Source organism: Tachypleus tridentatus, chromosome 11 (assembly GCF_004210375.1).
Source record: "Tachypleus tridentatus isolate NWPU-2018 chromosome 11, ASM421037v1, whole genome shotgun sequence".
In the NCBI taxonomy this organism is placed as follows: domain Eukaryota; kingdom Metazoa; phylum Arthropoda; class Merostomata; order Xiphosura; family Limulidae; genus Tachypleus; species Tachypleus tridentatus.
In genome coordinates this window covers 96,641,080-96,661,338 of record NC_134835.1, presented here as the reverse complement: position 1 = coordinate 96,661,338, position 20,259 = coordinate 96,641,080, and the positions used below count along the sequence as shown (strand labels likewise).

The 20,259-nt window shown below is 32.3% G+C and overlaps 1 protein-coding gene across 13 annotated transcripts in view; it reads right to left on the bottom strand.

The window, feature by feature from the left end:
* The window catches only part of LOC143232852 (uncharacterized), a 124,357-nt gene that overhangs the window by 42,746 nt on the left and 61,352 nt on the right, over positions 1–20,259 (bottom strand). For 4 of the 13 annotated variants that reach the window (XR_013017819.1, XM_076468808.1, XM_076468809.1 and 1 more), the window contains exons 1-2: positions 10,324–10,559; positions 1,057–1,209 (exon numbers count right to left, since the gene is read on the bottom strand). The exons of 4 other annotated variants lie outside the window; for them this stretch is intronic. Coding sequence is in view for 4 of the 9 variants with exons in the window: in XM_076468804.1 (XP_076324919.1) it covers positions 1,057–1,113 (57 nt within the window). In the remaining 5 variants the exon portion in view is untranslated. Of the gene's footprint in view, positions 1–1,056; positions 1,210–10,323; positions 10,576–20,259 lie in introns of those variants that run through there. 5 more of the 13 variants (XM_076468803.1, XM_076468806.1, XM_076468802.1 and 2 more) reach the window with 3 other exon arrangements.

Sequence of the window (20,259 nt, the reverse complement as noted above, 5' to 3'; positions counted from 1 at the left end):
TGTGACCGAGTTACGAGAAGGCAAGGACCATGTGAAGAACATAAACACAAAAAGAAAGGAAGCTGTGAAATGTGTTTCCATTGTGATTCTCCAGCAATATGTACATCAAAATATTGCCATGTTATCCTCCAAAGTGTGCGTAGAGTAGTGCAAACGATCCAAAATCCAGTAAAAATGAGAAGAAATAGACAGAGAAAGATGTTGTTATGGAAATGTGTGTTGAATGGAGCTGTTTCATACAAGATTTGGACACTGAGATTGAAGACGTACTAGAAAAAACTAGAAACCTGTTTATTCTCACAAATTATGTATTGAAATTGATTAATAACACCATTGGAATTAAAATAGCTAATATATGCCAAAATCTAAGCATTCCGAATCTTTCCTTGGATTTTCTGGGAAGTCGGGAGGTAGCTGATTATTTCACCAGAAAGAATTTTATAAATTATCAAAGTTGCTCTTGCCTCTTCATTTCATTCCGCACCTATTGCGAACTCACACCCCGTTCCCGTTCATTTTATATTTTAGAAAAAGTGCGGACGACAGTCCCAAATATTGGTTTTTCACCGACCGGGATCACAGATATGTGTATATAGACAAATAAGAAAAACATAATTAAATACTAAGAAAAAAAAAAGAGTATTAAAGTTGATATAAAACACAACACTTAAGATAAATAAATTGTCAAGAAATTATAATTAATGAATAAAAGTTTATGAAAATGAAGTAATAATGGACCAACAACATTGGAAGCTCATTGGATAAAAAGAAAGTTTGATCAAGAGCACTGTGAAACACAACAGAAGTAACAAGTTTCACTAAAGAAGTCTCTCAACATAACGAAGCTGAAAGTAAGTAGGATAAGGACGATTACTTTGTTAGAAGGAAAATTAAAAGGAAACGGTATAGATAAAGAATATATATAAAACATAAATTTGAGAGCAAAATTAATTGGTAGCAATAGAAATTTAGAAATGGATTAAACCTTGGATTAAAGTAAATTATAGATAATATATTATCAGCAATAATTACGTAAAACACAATAGAATATATTACCATGTTCCATACCAGTCTACCGTTTTTTGGTATTTTTCTAACCAATATGGCTTTCATCTTTAGATTTTCAATAGCCTATTACACACCCTGTTGAACAGTCTTTCCTTCCGGACATTTGAAAGATTGAAGGTTGTTTCCTCCAAGTGTTAAACTCTGAAACACAAAAATAAAGTGTTGCAGTAACTTTGTTTTTTGTATGAAGCGACTAGATAGAGCAAATATTCTTCCCAGCCGGATCCTCTTAGTGCGTTTAAGTGGGTTACACTAAATATATATCGTCATTCTGTGATATAATATCGTCAAGATGATAAAAAGAAGTATGCCTTAAATCTATAGTTACAACGTTCTTTATTTGCGGTCGTTAACAGAACGTATTGTTTTGTTAACCATATTTTACACTTTTAACTACTAAAGGAATGTTATTTTTATGGAATGAAAATGGAAAAGTATGTTAAATTATAAAGGCAGTTTAGCATTGATTTTTTTCTCCTTTTTTACAATTGTTTCTTTCAACTGAGAGAAATGATCGTAACTACAAAATTACTTCAAAAATAAGTTAAACTGGATTATTCATTATTGTTTAGGCAACGTATTCATGACAAAACTTTGTAAAATGGACAGCAACTGCCTGTTGTGGAGACACAAGTGCGGAAGACGACGTTTCGAAAGTCTTCCGCCTTTCTTTTTCATACTTGTGCGCTTATACATTTTCAATGCCTAATGAACAAATAATGTGTCACGAAATGTTTTTAACCGACTTAAGAACAACTGATATATAAATAAATAAATATAACAAATCAATAACATACACACAAACAAGAATAAAATGTTATACAGTTTGTATCTTCATCTTCCATAAACCGTTCATTGTCTTTAGATATTAACTGATATTTGTTTGTTTCGGATATTCACGCAAAAATAAACAAGGTTTGTCTGCACTGCCCTAACTTTGAAATGAATAAATTAAGGGAATGCAACTAATCACCAGCAGGCACTGACAATTACTTAGCTGTTTATTTGTTTTTTGAACTTCGCGCAAAGCTACTCGAGGGCTATCTGCGCTAGCCATCTCTAATTTAGCAGTGTAAGACTAAAAGGAAGGCAGCTGGTCATCACCACCCACCTTCAGTTATTGGGATACTCTTTTACCAACGAATAGTTGAATTGACCATCACTTTATAACGCCTCCACGACTGAAAGGGCGAGAATGTTTGGTGTGACGGATGTTCGAATCCGACCCTCAGATTACAAGTCGAACGCCTTAACCCACCTGGCCATGCTAGGCCTTCTTTAGCTAATGTTCTCTGTTATAATATTAAAATTTATTATTTATCGTCTCTCGTATAACTAACCGCAGCACGAAAATGCAGAGAGCGTTTTTTTTAAGTTGCGGGAAACAAACCATATATCCTTAGCACACAGATCTGCAACCTAATGTCTAGGCCTATAAATAAATAAATCTTCGAATATATGGAAATTTTAATTGTTTGAGTCCCATCTTTTGAACAGTTTTGTTTAAAATTTCAGAAATATGCTATAACAATTCTGGTATTTAGTTTGTTTGCTTTTAGAATTTCGCGCAGAGCTACATACAAGAGAGATATCCGCGCTAGTCGTCCCTAATTTAGCAGTGTAAGATGAGAAGGAAGGTAGCTAGCTATCATCACCCACCGCTGACTCTTTGACTACTTTTTACCATCGAATAGTGGGATTGATCGAAACATAATAACGCCACCACGGCATAAAGGGCGAGCATGTTTGGGGTGACGGGGATTCAAGCCTGCAACTTTCAGTTTACGAGTAGAACGCCCTAATCCCCTGGCCATATGGGGTTTTCTTTGTTACTTAACGTTATTTTGAGTTTCATGTTAAATTACTTTATACCTTTCTTTCAGAAGATTTTAAAATAATATTGATGCAAAATCATTTCAACCAGAAATGCAATGATTTATTAATCTTAAAGCAGCTGTTCTGTAGCACAACGCTTGTAAGAATAGGATAACATGTTAGAATATAAATAATATGGGTGATAATTACAGCTTTCTAGTATCTTTTAGAGACAAACTTGAGTCTTTACTACCTTATACAGTAGTTCTGTATTTAGAAACATAGCTCCTGTGAGCGTTTTAGTAGTGATGGTTTTCTTGAAATATTCTACACGTTCACTTTAATAATCGAACAAACACTAAAATGATTCATATATCTTGCATAAACCTACCAACCTTTCACTCTCTTTTTAATCCAAGTATTTTCGATTAAAAATGTATCCTACAGCTTTAAAATTTTTCTAGCAAATAAAAGAAGAGAAGAAAATATGTTCCCAGCGTTCAAACTTTAACACTAAGTATTATTGAACAAAAATGAAAATGTTTTACTAGTGTTAAAAAATTATATAATAACAATGATTGAAAAGCAAATTCAACACTAGCGCTATTTATGTTTTAATATTTTATAGTATTTCGCTATAAACACATATGATGACCGCTTGTCCTTTCAGATGTTTGTTTGTCTGGAATTAAGCATAAAGGTACACAATTGACTGTCTTTACTCTTCCCACCACGGGTATTGAAAGTTCGATTCTTGCATGGTGGGCCCTTGGACATTTCATTGTGCCACTGTGGGTTTATAGTTATCAATCGATTAAGGTTAAAGAATTTTTTTCTTGTAAAACTAACCGACCAAAATAACAGATCAAAATGTATTCTCATAAAATAACATCTTGCAAGATCTACATTTTAAGCATTACCATATTTGTTTTTGGTTAGTATCGAAATAGAAACTTGTTACTTCTCATCATGTAGGTTTGCTTTTCCATTATTTACTCTTTTTTTTTTTTAAGAAGTGCAGAGGTTCACTTTACGTATTTATTATCTTGGTTTAGAAACTTTAAACAAGGCTGTAATGTAAATACGACACTCACAAAATTAAATATATATATCATTCAGGGTGACGCAGAGGAGATCGATACGATTAGAAATATAGTCAGTGTGTTCCTACGATAGAAATAAAATAATATAAAATTATTTTTCAGTGCAACTGAATAAAATGTAAAAGACTGGTGTATTTACAGCTTTATCTAAAAATAGATAAAGCATTAGAAGCATTAGTTGAAGGTAGTTTCGGTAAGCTCTTTAGTGTTTGTGTGTGTGTGTGGATTTTCTTTTTTTTAAGATTATAACATATGCACTTGTTGCTAAGCGACAGACATGATCAAGCTGTAGGCGTCTGTAAGCAGGAGTAATCCGAGAAACGACGTTGAGGAATGAAACGAATAGAACAAAGTAGTACTCCTAATCGCTAGTGTCTCGATCAACCTTTGTTTCCATGGTAACAGAAAGTGGCGTAACTTACGGCCAAAGAATATGATTGCAAGTATTGATGCGTTTAGCTCTTGAATAACTCTCCCGTTCCTTAAATGAGCATATTTGAACGTTCTTAATCGTTACACGCAGTAGTAAAGAACAAACAAGAGGCAGCAGCCTATGTTTGTAACGGATATTCAGGCGCCATAAGTGATGACATACGAGATTAAAAGATTAATCGTAAGCACTAGTAAGCAGCAAAAACATTATTATTCTTTCATTTGTGTGAAAACAGCGGTTGACACTTGTGTCACTTTTAGAACATTATATACAGGTATATAAAGCGATTGCTGTAAAAAAGTAAGATCCATTTCATAGAATTGTGTTTCAAGTGGATTTCTTCGGGTTTTGGGCTTTGGTACATCACTCATGTGAGCAAGCAAGTCCAGACATCAGATGTCCAGCAAAATGTATAAAGCCTTTCTAATCAGAGGCTGCCTAAACAACTAAACTTGACGATTGAAACTGCTTAAATTGCTGTGTGGGATCAAAAATATATCATTTTTTTCTCTATAAGAAAAAAGTCAAAAACTGAATCTGATGATCTGGAAATAAAATAATCGACAGTACCTTTGTAGCTCCTTTTTCTTCTTCATAGTGGAAGATACGATGTTAAAACATGATTTCTTAAATCAGTTATTCGCAAAATCAAATTAATTAAGGGTAACCATTAAACAGCCTCGCGTCATGGACATCAAACAAACATACAGTATGTAATCAATTGTAGAGGTGTTTTCAGAGACTTAATAGCCTATATATATTTATATATGTTTTAGAGTCACCTCTAGAAGATTACGCTTTTGTGAGTTTTCAATAATTTATAGCACCCAATACAAATTGAGTTATGTTAATTAAATGTTGATTTCAATAAATTTTCCTGATGTTGTCAAGAAAGGACAAGGAATGTCGTAGTACAACAATACTTCCACTATGTTAGCTTTTATGTGTAAAGAGAAGAATATAATTCATGTTTTATGTGGATAGAGCTTTGTTAAAATTTATCCCTCAAAATTAAGATAACCACAAAAACGTGTCTCTAATATACATTTCGTTAAATATTTTAAGGATAACATATTCAATACAAATTATTTTTGAGCAAATTATGCATACAAATACACAATATCTAAAGAGTTGTAAAAGTGTTTAAAGTAAAACTGTTTTCTACCACACACAAACTAACAAAACCTTTTTTAAAATGACAGATAGCAATATCATCTTATAGGTTGAATAAAAACCAGAAGCGTCTTTCTATAATTCATTACTTTTTATTGGATTGTTTGTTGTTAAGCGCAAAGCTATAAAATGAGCTATGTGTTCTGTGCCCATCGGGATTATCGAAACCTAGTTTTTAGTATTTTAAACCCACAGACTTACAGCTGAGCCACAGGTTGAATTCTATAGTACTTCAGAATATTATTATTCTTTAGATTATTCTGTTTTCTCAAACGAAAATGTTCTCTACAAAACAATATGTTTCGAGAAACACCTTTGCTATCACGTTTGTTTTAAAGAACCTCAATTTCATATATATACTGAATTAAAATATTGAACAATGGGACAAATTTTTATATGGTATTGTAAATTAAATTTGAATGAAGTTCCAAAAGTGTAACGTATACATAAAATCTATCGTTAGTTACGTATACATTTCATATATGGTGTTGAATGAGCCACATTTCCTGGAAATAGAATATTTCCGCTTTAGTTTTATATTTAATCACTATTTGATTTAATTTTGAGGGTGTTTTTTTTTTCAATTTCATTTATCATTGGCATGTAATTTTGTAAAACTGTTACCTTTCTTGGCTGTATCCATAATAGTGTGCTCTGAGCTTCTTATTTCTAAATAAGGTCGTGGAAGATAGACATGTACATTTGTTTAACATGGCTGCTAGTATCTTCCATTCAACTGAAAGAGCAATATACATTTCGAGACAACAACTGAAATGCTTTTGAGTGACCAAGTAGCCTAGAATAAACAACATTATGCAGACTAATGTCGAGTTTCACCCCCTCAATTAACCTCACAAGTTGTTTGAACGTTTCTTAAGATCGTCAGAGTTTGCAGAAATGCTATTAAGTATCTGTGCTATTCCAAGGCTTCATTTCTTTACCAATGTGACAAAGTCCTATTTGAATCAGAACAAACGATCTATTCAGTGCAGCAAAATGAATATGACTACTTCAGTTATGGATCAAATTGTGAAATGGCTTATGTATGAATGGACCAACAAATCTTATTGTTTCCATTTCAAAGAACTTATTTACTGTCTTAAGACACGCTGAGATAGGAGTGAATTCTGTTGAGATATTCTACTGGTACAATTATATATTGAGAGAGAATTAGGTATAGCTTTCTTCTGTGTCTAGTGCTGTATTGTCATCACAGTGATGAATTACCTTCGACAAAAAGACATAGAAGTAATTGAATAATAAGAAAATCTCTCAATCTAAATCCACAGGACATCTCTGTGACCACTTTAAACTTCGTTTAAGTCACTGTCTTAACTCAGACAGAATCCCGTTCATTTTCGACTAACAAAAAGTTTGTCCGGGAGTATTGTAACAGCGTCTGGCATAAACAGTATTGTGTGTATCTCTTCTTTGTCAGATCTGACATTTTAAAGCAAACTATTTCACATACACCTTAATTATAGCCATTTTGACTTTGAATGTTTTCATAGTCGGCTGGTTTAAAAATATCAATAACCAGTTATTGGAAAACATTCATTAACTGCATGTAATGACTATAAGATGTTAATCAAATACAACATAATTTTATGTTTGCCATTAATTTAGTTTAATATCAATTTAACCATAAAAGCTTACCATTTACTTTCTGGATTAAATTATGTGAGTACTGGCCACAAATCAATAAATCGACTTAGGTACAAATTACTTGTATAACTAGCTTTTATTCTCACGAATATAATGATAGGAGAAATCATCATTGTTTCCAAAAGAGTACAAGACTAATGTCATATAAGTAAAAATGTCTTCAATTACACCTTGAAATAATTATACCATTTGATTCGTAGAGGCTTAAACACCATATAATATTTATACATTTTGATAGATCATTTAATTTCACAGCTTGACTAGAGATTTATTCTTTGAACGAAAGTAACATTCATTTCTACAATCGTCTGTACCCACTTTAATATAAATAATGATCGTCAAATCTTCATTAACAGTTTCTGAATAATGTATAATGCCACAGTTTGTGATGATATTTGTGATGCCATAACTAAAATCTATAAAATATATTGAGATCAGTTTCATTTCATACGAATGATTTATTTCTTTTGCGTTACGTACAGAACTTCGTTTTCCTTTGTAGTTGTAGGAATTCTAATAATCACAATTACTACTTTTGTCGACACTCCAGTTTTCACTGAAACAATTAAGCTTCTGCGAGACAGAGCAAAGTGAATCTCAAATCACGCATCATGTCACACTTCCTCCATATTCATGTATCTCGGTTTCCAAAGTCACTTCTAATAAAGAAAAAGTATAATTTTTGTCCACCTGAACTCCATCAGAGAACTTTCCAACGACGTAGCCGACCGAAACTGCAATGATCCTCTTCATGAGAACAGCCAGTGGTTTAGGTTTTGATTGGAAACTTGTAAACGTAGCGCGTGCGCACAAGCAGACGTGCTCCTGCATGTGAGGTTAGAGGAGGTTGTTACCTGGCAACCCACAGAACACGCTCGTAATCATAGAACATAACTCTACTATTGTTAGCTCATCAGAAATATCGCAAAATGGTAATTATAATTACTTGTTGTTACCAAGGCTTAAAACAAACCTGGGAAAAATGCTTTCAGCTAAGAAAGCGTGCTTCAGTTATGTGCATTTAGCTTTGCATAAAGTGACGGCAGAAGAGAGCCATAACTTTCTAACAATGTTAGTCAATCAGCCAGTCAGGTTGAAAAATTTGTGACTTCGTAAAATTTTGCTTTTTACTCTCTCCACTATCTCAGGTTCTTTGATGGCTTGTTGCTCTACAGCTCGGTTAAACTTTGCTGAAAAACACCAAACATGTTGAAATTAACCTGGATGGACCAGATGGCTTGCAACGTTACTGGCACGATAAGGATATCCCACCGGAGACATTTTCTACACAACACAGATGAGAAAGTTCCATCATAATCTGGGATGCTTTCTCCTTCCATAGAACAATGGAGCTTCAGGTTATACAGGGGCGTCAAACAGCAGCTGACTGCATTGGCATGTTGGAGAGAGCATCCTTATTGACTGACGGCCCTCGCCTGTGTGGAAATGACTGGATCTTTCAGCAGAACAACGCTGCAATCCACAATGCCCGCAGAACAAATGACTTTTTCATGACGAATAACGTGATTATTTTGAACCATCCAGCGTGTTTGTCCGAACTGAACTTCCATTGAAAATGTTTGAGGGTTGATGACAAGGGACGTCAATAGAAATGGACATCAATTCCAAACAGTGCATGATCTTCGCGAAGCCATCTTCATCACATGGAATAACATTCCAGCCAGCCTTCTGCAAACGCTTATATCGACCATGCCAAAGCGAATGTTTGCAGTTATTCGTAATAACGGCTGTGCAACTCACTACTGAGACCTCTTGTTGGGCATTTCTTACTATGTTTAGGACTTCCTTTTGGTACGTCTTAAACTTTTGACCAGCTAGTATTTAGACAGCAATGTATATCTAAGTTTCAAATTTTCACTAAATAAATGTCTAAAACTCTATTCATATACAAAAATACTATTTTTGAAATAAAATAAAAGCAACACCTAAAAATTAAATAACTACATTAAATGAACGTCAACAACTTTACTATACCCAAAACTACTATTTTTGAGATAAAATAAAAGCAACATCTATAAACTTCTCAAGTACATAACAGCAGACCTTATAAAACTGCGGAAAGAATTATTTTTTTTAGACCTTCGAGCTCAGACTAACTGTAAAATAACTCTCTTGTTCTTTTCAGAGTAGAATCTCGTACTGTCTTGCTTGTGTAATACGATTGAAGTTGTAAAAATAATAATAATAAAAGAAATATTACTTTTCCCGCATTACTTTGAAATCTAATTATAACCTCACCAATACACAGAAAAGGCAGTGCACTACTTATATACAGAAAATTCTGAGAAAAGCCTCACAGAGAAAGTGCAAAGATGAAATGTTACTTATACATTAAATTGAACAAAGTAGAATGGGTAACACCTGTGTCTATTATTTTATATTATGCGTAGAATATGACAGGAAAGTGGAATATAGAAACACGTTTTCCTTACATTTTTCTCTATCGTAAGATGGAAAAAGCAACTTTTACCATGTTTTATTTCGAGTAAAATCTAACTGGAAAAATATAAAGAAGAGAATAAGTTATTTCTCACTTTAAATATAGGGTAGAAATAATTTCATCCATATATTAAAGTATGTCAACAATCTGACCGAGAAGTGGAGGAAATATTTCTATAATTTAATATTGCACTCTGAGAGGAAGTGAACATTGTGACAAACACTAGCTTTCACCTTTACTTTATATTGTTTTAAGAACGACATTAAAAAGTTTAAAAAAGGTACAACACTCCTCTTTTCTGTGAATTATGAAAAAGTCTTATTGAGAAATTTAAGAAGCGTTAATTTCCTTCAGTACAATGTATATTCTGCAATAAGTACGCTTGTAAAATAACATCTGTGCTAATTTTCCCCTTTACTTTCAATCCTGTGTAATATCTGATCAGAAGATTTAAGAAGCTCTGTTCAAGGTTAAGGCAGTTATTAACTTTTTACTGATTTAGAATTTCTGTAAAGTCAAAAGGTGCTTGATTAATAAAAGTGAGATAAGATTAGGAAAGATAGTTTACCCTAGAATTCTAATAGAACAAACTAAGTTCAGCTCACCGTTCTATAATCTTCCGAGAATACCTGCTTCAAGACTGATGATGAAAATGTAAGTCTCTGGGGCATTAATGTTTGAATAATACATATTCAGTACAGTATTTGAAGGTTCTAGGCTTTTGATAGATTCTTAAGGTTCTTGAATCTTATTATAAGTATACAGAGCATCAAATACCACGCGATGGCTCGCGCTGTGCTCTGTCTGATGCTTAGTTAGAGAATACAGTCCTCACTTTATACAACACATTTGACACTGTTAACATTCAACGAAAGCTACCCAATCCCAAATAACGTGGAGCTGTGACGTAATAACCTGTGGAGTACACGTCAAGTGGAGGCGTAAGCAAGCTTTGGATCTGGTGTTGAGATAAAATCGTTGAAATAAAAGTAAGGCCCAGATTCATTACCTGCCCTTAATGAATTATGTACGTTTAATATACAAATGTGTCTTTCTTCTAAATTTTAATTATACTTATTTAAAGCTGAAAAATATGAGCTATGATTCAATTAAAATAAATAACTTAATTATATCGTATTTCATAAGAAATAATAATTTTGAATTCTAAATAGTCATCATTATATTATGTTTTACTGTCACAATTTACAAGGTAATAGCACAATTACTAACTTAATGCACCACTCAATAAAGGCTAAGATTAACAGCAAAATTAAAAATGAATAAACCTAACGATTTAGGCACAGTAAGATTGTTTTAATGTAGTTTTTAGATACATTCTTCTTCTTCTCATTTCGTTTGAACTTGAGGGGGTTGCAAACCTCTTTAAAGTTTCAGTACGTTCAAGCAATATAACTGTTCTTCAGTTTGTTGTTTTGTTTTTACATTTATTTTAATAAATCCTATAATACATTCTATTTATTTCAAAGGTCCTATAATGTTTTAACCATGTCATCAGTATGTATAATTTTGAATTGTACGATATTTTATTACGAAATTCAAGTCTTTTTAAGTATAATAATAAATAAAAACAGAAGATATAGCTACAAAGAAGCCAAATTTATTATACTTATTGTCAGTCGTTAATACTTAATGAATCTGCTGTCTCGAATTCGTTTTCATTTGTAAAGAGAGTTTAATAGTCTACACCCTTCTACTGATAGTTTTATGGCTAGCTTTTATATCACTTTTTTATTCACAAACATTCCACTGGAGGAGATTGTTGACATCAGTTTGACAAATGTCTTTTAAAACCACAGATTCTAAATTACTCAGATTGTAAAAACAATCATTAAGATGAAAAATCATACGATCAAATTGATGAAGTGGCTTTAGGACCCTAACTAGGGCGAACTCGAGCTAATCTTTTCCTGTTACTATATGAAATAATTGTTATCATTCAACTATTACGTTTCCTCGCACTATAGTGCTTGTATAATAGCCTAAAATTGTAAAAATAAAAAAGAACTATTACCCTTTTCGCATTAGTTTGAAATCTAAGTATAACCTCACCGAACCAGCAAACAACCTTGGTTCAAAAACTGCCCAAACGATGCTAACTAGTATCTCACAAATGCTACGTTGATGACACCTTCCTTGTTTTTCGATTAAATAAGGAAGTTTAACAACTTCTTGATTATAACTCGCAACATTCATCTATAAAGTTTACCCATGATGTCGTAATTATTAAAGATCCTCAACGTTTTTCAACGTCAATATATCGAAAGAAAACTTTCATAGGAAAGCTTACGAAGTTTTATATTTTCATTATTGTAGGACACAAGATCAACGTTTATTGAAACGAGCCTTTACGATCTCTTCAACCTATTTCATTTTATACTTTGCGATTGTTTTTCTTCGTAACAAATTATTGTGTAACGCATACCCTAAAATCATTATTGAAAGCCCTACCAGGATATTTCTAAACAAAGTACTTGAAACGTCTATAAGAATATTCACAGTTGACAAATGCCCAATTTTATTGGCTACCTCTATCTAGATCAACAAAGTATTATACTTTCTAAAATAATTAAATATTTAATTAGAAAGTCCTATCCATAACACAAACTGAAAATCATTTTAAATCATTCTTTAGATTAAAACATATCATTAGCACAAAATATTATTTATCTGTCTCTGTGGTGATTGCAAGACCACCAATACTGGGAAGAGTAAAAGACATCGTACCGTCCACACCATGAGTACACTGGAGTATTATTGAGGTCAGGTATGATATTTTGAAGTCGATTCAGTTCGTCGATCCCAAATCAAAACTGTAACTCACTCAGAATTCACCATTTTTTGTAATGGCAAATCTGATCTTAAACTGTTAATCAAAGGAAGACTACCCATAAAACAAATGTCCCCTATTTTAAATATAACACAGTTGTCCTACAAATTTAATTTGTTTGAAAGCAACTTTTACCATAAAATCAAATTCTAATAAACAACTTTATAAATAGAATGTTTATTTAAAAAAAGTAAAAGTTTTTAATGTTATTTTCTTATTCTATTGATCTCGTTTGTAATCAATAATACGGTTGTTAATTTTATTATTGTTGCTGATTCACGTAATTACAGGATTACTTTGATGTTTTCTTTTCTAATATGCCCAATTATCGTTCCCCGTCTTATGTCTGATATGATCTAGGTAGAGAGCTAAACGTTTCGTGGCAATATTTATAAAAATGTGTATAATTCTCTCTAATATGAATATTTCACGAGTTGGAAAAAATGAAGTGCAATTTTTGTTTGTAATTGCTGTAGTCGTTCTGCTTTTTAAATAACTGTATTTTCCAGCATAAATTCGAAAATACCCTCTAAATGCACTATTATTAATCCGTTCCCTAGTAATAACTGATATTTTCAAGTTATAATAAAAAGTTTTCCTTGACATTTTTTGAAGATGAACATATTGTAGTGCATCCCCATTCATTATAAGAAAAACAGATTAATGAACTATACAGCTCACCATATTTAAAACTATTCCTAGACTAGTAAGTAAAAGATCCCTTTCCATCAGCAAACTACCTAAACGATATCTCTAACTTCTATGCCACCAAAATTAGAACTTTAATTTTGTATCAGATGTTGCACCTTATCCTACTGAACTTAATATAAATATCCTAGCAGCAACATAAGTTTCCAAGCATTTTGTAATAAAATACTTGCAGATCACTAGTTTCCACTTTAAGTTACGATTATTAACAAGAATAGATGATCTTTTTATCTGTGAGTAACGTTACTTGTTAATACAGTACGCCGAATAAAGTTACGAAGGGCATACTTACGACGAGGTCTCAATTATCTTTGAAATAAGTATCTTATTTCAGTGCGTATTGAATAGTTATGAACATCAACCTTATCCCTCCTGAGTATAACATTGTTTTATTTCATAATATTTATCTGTTAAACTAATTCTTGTTTATTCAGTGTATTATAAATTTGTTTACAGTCCAGCAAATACAATGAAAGAATTACTTAGAACAACAAACAGATACGAGAACGAACAAATAGGTCATTAGGCATAAGAATATTCTGTAAATTATATGTTAAAACAACAAAGGTTACACCATAAAATTTTATTTCGAACATTAAGGCAACCCAGAATATCGCCTGATGCTTTAAAAGCACTTTCAATGACAGGTAGCATACCAAACTATTCTATTATCACAGTTAGAAGCTGTCTTCTGAACGCAATAAATAAAAAAAGAGAAATATTTTATGCACTGGATATCCAACTATCTATAAATTAATGTTTCATTGAGAACTTATAACTTTCTTGATTGTTCTGATGTACAAAGTTTTTAGTTATTTTTAATATTACACATCAACTTTTACATACTACCTTTATACATGTTTATCCTTGCTACGAGTCATTATTTCAATACCGCACCTATGTTAAAGCTCAGGATTTCCTATTTTATTAAGTTAGGACTAGCTATTAATGCATTATTTATGAACTTAACTATACAGAATATCTTATAAAAATAAAATAATACTTTGTTTTTTATTTTGCATAATAAAGGCTTCAAACACAAAATACACTATACTGTAATATAGAAACCTCACTCACATATATATATACGTACACACTAATCTCGATTAACTATTTAAGTGACGAATAGTTTTATCAGCATTCCTGCTTAAGTCACATCGCTCTAAATAACTTCGAATAAACCACCAAACTGGCCAAAGAAAATCAAGATTCCAGTTTAATTCACTATTAAACAAAGAACACTAGCTGAGAAGTAGTTTTATCAACATTCCCGATTAACTCACTTCCAAAGAGAGTAATTCTAATAAATGCTGAAATGGTAAATATCAGCATCATTATCTATAGTTAAATTATTTTTATATGCACGTAAAATGACTTTTTCATTCTAATATATATATATATATCATATTCACAAAACAACTATGTTCCGAACATTCTATAATGAATTTTTACACTAATTTTACAGACAACCAAACTGCAGGCTCCTCTGGTAGAGTACACCCCAAAATGAACATTATCACGTATCTAGTAAATTATAATATACATACACATACGGCAAATTGTGTTTTAAAAAACAGATTTATTGGCAGTAGTTGAGATGGCACTCATACAAGATATTCCGGATGTGACCTTGATAAATGCAAGTTTTGGATTGCCACAGAAAAATAGGTACCCAAACTACATGTTATGCACGACTCAACTAAAGCCAAAAGACTTAAAAAATGATTTATTAGCATTAACTATACATGATTAACCCCCTTATTTCGGTTGTTCAAGAACCCACTTTACATGTAAAAGGTTATGGGTGTAATCTCTCTCTGGAGAAATATACAAAAATATATTTACCACATCTGACAGCTAATTATATACCACACCTAGTAGGATAAAGTGTACTTAATGTTAGTAAAAACACAACTACTAATTAATGCTAATACTCATCTAATAATAGAGTAGCATACCAGCCCGTTAAAATTATAATATCCTAGTTAGCCCTCTTATTCCAGGATATCATGCAATTAAATATGATTTATGAATTTCTTCATTGTTTTAAGTAATCCATTTGCAATGTATATAAAAAAAATAACGGTTATTTTTACTTCATTTCAAAAAAAGCACTGAACCAAAATCTGCATATGTTGTTAATGTAGCGTAAAACACAAACTATAAGAACATAATGTAACTATGTTTTATGTAATCAAAAACAATTAGTATAACAATCTTGTTGGTTCAAATTTTAACACTCCGTATGTTGAAACTGCTAGTAAAATTGTAAAACACGCTTAAGTTTAGTAAATCTACTACTTAAAAATGCAAAACTGCACTAAACCTATAACAGTGAAGAATATATCATGTTAGTTAAATATAATAGTCCTTGTGGATGCAGTGTAATATACCTGGTTATTGAAATTATTAAGATTCCGAACACCTCGTAGCGAATGGCTCGTGTAAATTACAGCATTATTGCTGAAGGAAAAGGAAAAACTAAGGCACATTACTAGTAAGTTTTAAGAAACTACTCTACCTGAAATATTTCAAGAAAGAGTTTATAATAATAATAATAATAAAACCATGTAAATAAAACACAAAATTATAATCAATAAGAAATCAGTTTTCCTTTCTCTATATGAATATGTTACACAATATTTTATATTGATAAATAAATTGTTGTTTTTCTATCCATCGAATAATCGATAATCGATCCACTAGTGCGTTTCAAAAGTCGTATCACACAGTACACGAACAACGAACGAGGGACAAGAAATATTTTCTTCAAGTACTCATAAACACAGCTATAAATATAAAACTTATATGGTAATAGAATGACAACACTTAGCAGAATGTTCTTTACGTTTTCCTCATGTGAAGTTAACGACAAAACTACACAAGGGGTAATTTGTGTTGTCCCCCACCACCCATATCAAACCCGGTTTTCAGTGTTGTAAGTCTGTAGATTTATCGACTGTATTGAAGTGCTGTTTTTTGTTGTTGTTTTTTTAAATGACAACTTACATATCTTATCGTGGTTATACGGGAATAAAATAATATTGCTAAAAGTATATTTAGGTGTAAAATATTTCTTTAACTTGGCAATAAAAGTAAACAACCACACATAACAGATAAACGATATTGAAAACCCCTTTGATTTTACACCAAGCTTTTTGTATTTATTTGAAGTTAAGCACAAAGCTACAAAATGGGTTATCCATGCTCTGCCAACCACGGGTATCGAAACCCGGTTTCTAGCGTTGCAAGTCCGCAGACATGCTGCTGTGCCACTTAGGGACATTATAATTAACTTTTAAGGAATATCACAGAATACCTTGAAGACAATAAATAGCTTTCTTGGCCTATAAAAACTTATAAAATAGCTACACATATCAATATCTGTATGTATATGTGTGTGTATGAGGTAGAATAAGTGGATCCCAACATAAACATTTAATTGTTGAACAAGAGAACAAAAGATACTTCTAATCATTCAGTTCATTATGAAAAGATAAAATACAATCATTCTGCTCATTATAAAAAGAAAAAAACTATAGTCATTAAGCTCATTATGAACGGTTTGGATGAATATTTATTTAGATCTATATTCTATATAATATAGAATATTATAATGTTCATTATAACTGACACAATATTTAAGTGTATGTTCAACATTTAGTTGCAACAAGTTGAATTATTGTCATTCAGTCAGAAATATTACAACAATTTATTTAATTTCCGTGGTGTATATTGATGCATAATAGGCATTTTAATTATAAACATAAGCGACATTATAACACCAAATATGTTATATTTCTTTACTTGGAGACTCAACGATTCGCTTTACAACCTCTTGAGAAACGTTTTACTATAAAACAAACCGCAACTATGTTTAACCGTTACAATCTTCATGGCATTGTTCTCACCTAAACAGTGTACTTCATGCAGTACAATAATAAAGTAGGTTTGTTCTTATAGAAGCTTCAACTGTATGAAATAAAAGGAAAATTGAACATTCGAGATAAAATTTAATTGTGATTAGAGATCTTATGTCATAATAACAATCATTGCGTACTGGTTTACTATGTAAAATATGAATTCCAGCGTGCAATCTTTTTACCTGCATCATAGTGTTGAAATTATTATCTAGATCAATAAAGAGATATCAGGTGGTTATCAAGAAGATAGAATTTTTGTCGTGAGAAACCTTCATTTTTATTTCATGACAATAAACATATATCCTACTGCATCAATGTATAACAATTGAATAACAACCAAGAAAAGGGTAATGAAATTCAAACAGGTAGACACGATTATTAACTACAAAAATATGTTGCTTGTTTCAAAGCGGATTTCTAGAAATAGTATTTTTAACTTTGCTTGCATGACTGAAGTATTGTAAATCTATTTTTGAGTTACGGTTTTTGTTTCACATTTTTATTTCAAGAAATTGCGCATCTTTCATTTGAGACTTTTTTTGCCATTTTTCTCTTTAAAATATCAGCCAATTAAAAAGGTGCTGTTTGTTCGCTTTTTAAACTTTCGTAGCTAAAAGTATTACTAATATTACGTAATATGTTTATATTGAAAAAAATACTTGGAAGTATTGCTTATCAATACGAAAGAAAATTGTAAAAGAATTGTAAGAAATCAATTAACTCATTGGAACAGAGGGCACAACGGATACAGTCTGCTTGGTAGTTACTGACATTTTTTCCGATTCTGATGAATCACAGAAGCTACACGAATACAAAATAAAACATAGTAACGAACGCTATGCCTTACGTAACAGCAGCAAAACGTCAAGAACGGATAAGAAATCTAGTGGTGAAGAATTAGCTCTCCTTACGGAGATACTGAATAACTTCTGTTAAATTTTCTAGGCTTGTTTCTGTAATTATACTTAAAATATAAAATATATGCATTTTTGCATCTTTGTCGCTGGTTGTTTGTTTGTTGTTGTTGTTTTTCATCTTGTGCTTACGAATTTTTTCCACAGGTTGGGCAGAAATAACAATACTTTAGTGATAAGTATGGAACCAATCCCCGATTTAGTCGCTTCTTGGAAATTTTGAATAAATTATACAATCTTTTTATATGTTTTTACTTCTGAATCTCCACGTTCTTGTTTCTTTCTCACTGTATTATATTGTGTTCTGAAGGTAAACATTCCTCTTTCAAGAGAATATCTGATAAGTGTTTAAACTATCTGGAGTTTTTGTTCACAATTTATTTAATTCATTTAATTATATATGTATACGTTAGTGATAAGATACAGAAGTGAATGGAACAAACTAAAAGTGTTCTATTCCTAATAATATAAAATTTTTGATAACTGATTTTTTTACGAAAGCAACATTTGCAAGGAAAATAAATCCACGTATTACAATAATAGTATATATTTTAAATTAATTATTATTTTATAATTACGAAATAGTTACTACTATTAAAACGTAAATTTTATCATTACACATAATTATGAAAACATAATATAAATTAACGATATATTCTTATTTGTTTGTTTTTTAATTTCGCGCAAAGCTACACGAGAACTATCTGCGCTAGCCGTCCCTAATTTAGAAGTGTAAGACTAGATGGAAGGCAGCTAGTTATGACCACCCACGGCAAACTCTTGAGCTACTCTTTTACCGATGAATATTTGGATTGACCCGCATTATAACGCCCCCACGGCTGAAAAGGACGAGCATGGTTGATGTAACAGGAATTCGAACCCTTAACCCCCGGGCCATGTCGGGGCGATATATTCTTAACCCTCATATTACCAATTTGTTTTAATATCATTCACTTATCAGCGCGATCTATACGTTTCCTCATACTGTTAAGTTTATGATTTGGGCTATTACAGCACTCAGTGTTAGGTACTTGCCAGTAGGATATGATATAACAATATTCATTGTGCAAATAAAATATACAGAATACTATACTGCTAAAAAAAAATTAAAGGAACAAGTACATATTCCAGTATATTTTTGTCATAACTAATTTCGTGTGTGAAAAACATATCCATTCATCTACAAGTGTATTTTTAAGCTTGCGAGTGAAATTTGAAGCAACTCAAAAGAAACTCACCTCACTCAAGGAGAATACAACTAAAAGTACCTAATGCAAGGCTGTCATGTGAAACTATATTTGAGTTTGAGATGTCGTTGATATTTTATCTGCCGACCTGCTTCTTGCTTCTTCTTCGATCGGGCGTCGACTTTGCCTTCACTTTGTCAGCTGCCACGCCTACCAGATTCATACTCACCAGATCCATGTTAAACTTATCAATTTTTTAACCCAAATTATCAATAATCATTTACTCAAAATTCTTAATGTCTACCAAGTGCAGGGTTGAAAGAGGACTGTTTAGTCTTCGAGGACTCCGGGGGGTTAATATCTCCTTAGAAATATTAATCTTATTCCTAAACAACTGCCAGAATTGTGTGTCTATGCATTCCTCATTAATTCTCGAAATAAACACCAACATGGATCTTTTGCGGCTTGTTTTGTCAGTGTGTACCTTCATCTTCTATACCCAAGCAGTCACGCGTCATCTGGAGGATGGTCAGACCCTAAGGAGTGTGGCACAGCGCGTTGGTGTGTCACTAAACGTTATCAGTCGACTTTGGCGACGCTTCCAGGAGGCAACCTCTTATGGCAGGAGACCAGGTCAAGGCAGTCATCGTGGCACAACAGCCAGAGAGGACCGCTACATCATTACTACCGCTCTGCAGGACAGGTTAGCTACAGTTCGGTCACTGTAAAATGACCTTCAGCATTCTACCCGTGTGTCGACCCAAACAGCTCGCAATCTAACAAACAACCTAAAAGAGGCATTATTCTGACAGCGCAACAACGTGGAACCAGGTTGGAGTTTGCTCGCCAGCACCTGGACTGAGAACTTCGTCAATGGGCCACTATGCTGTACATAGACGAGAGCAGGTTCACTGTGTCTCGTGATGATGGACGTGTGAGAGTGTGGAGACGCCGAGGAGAG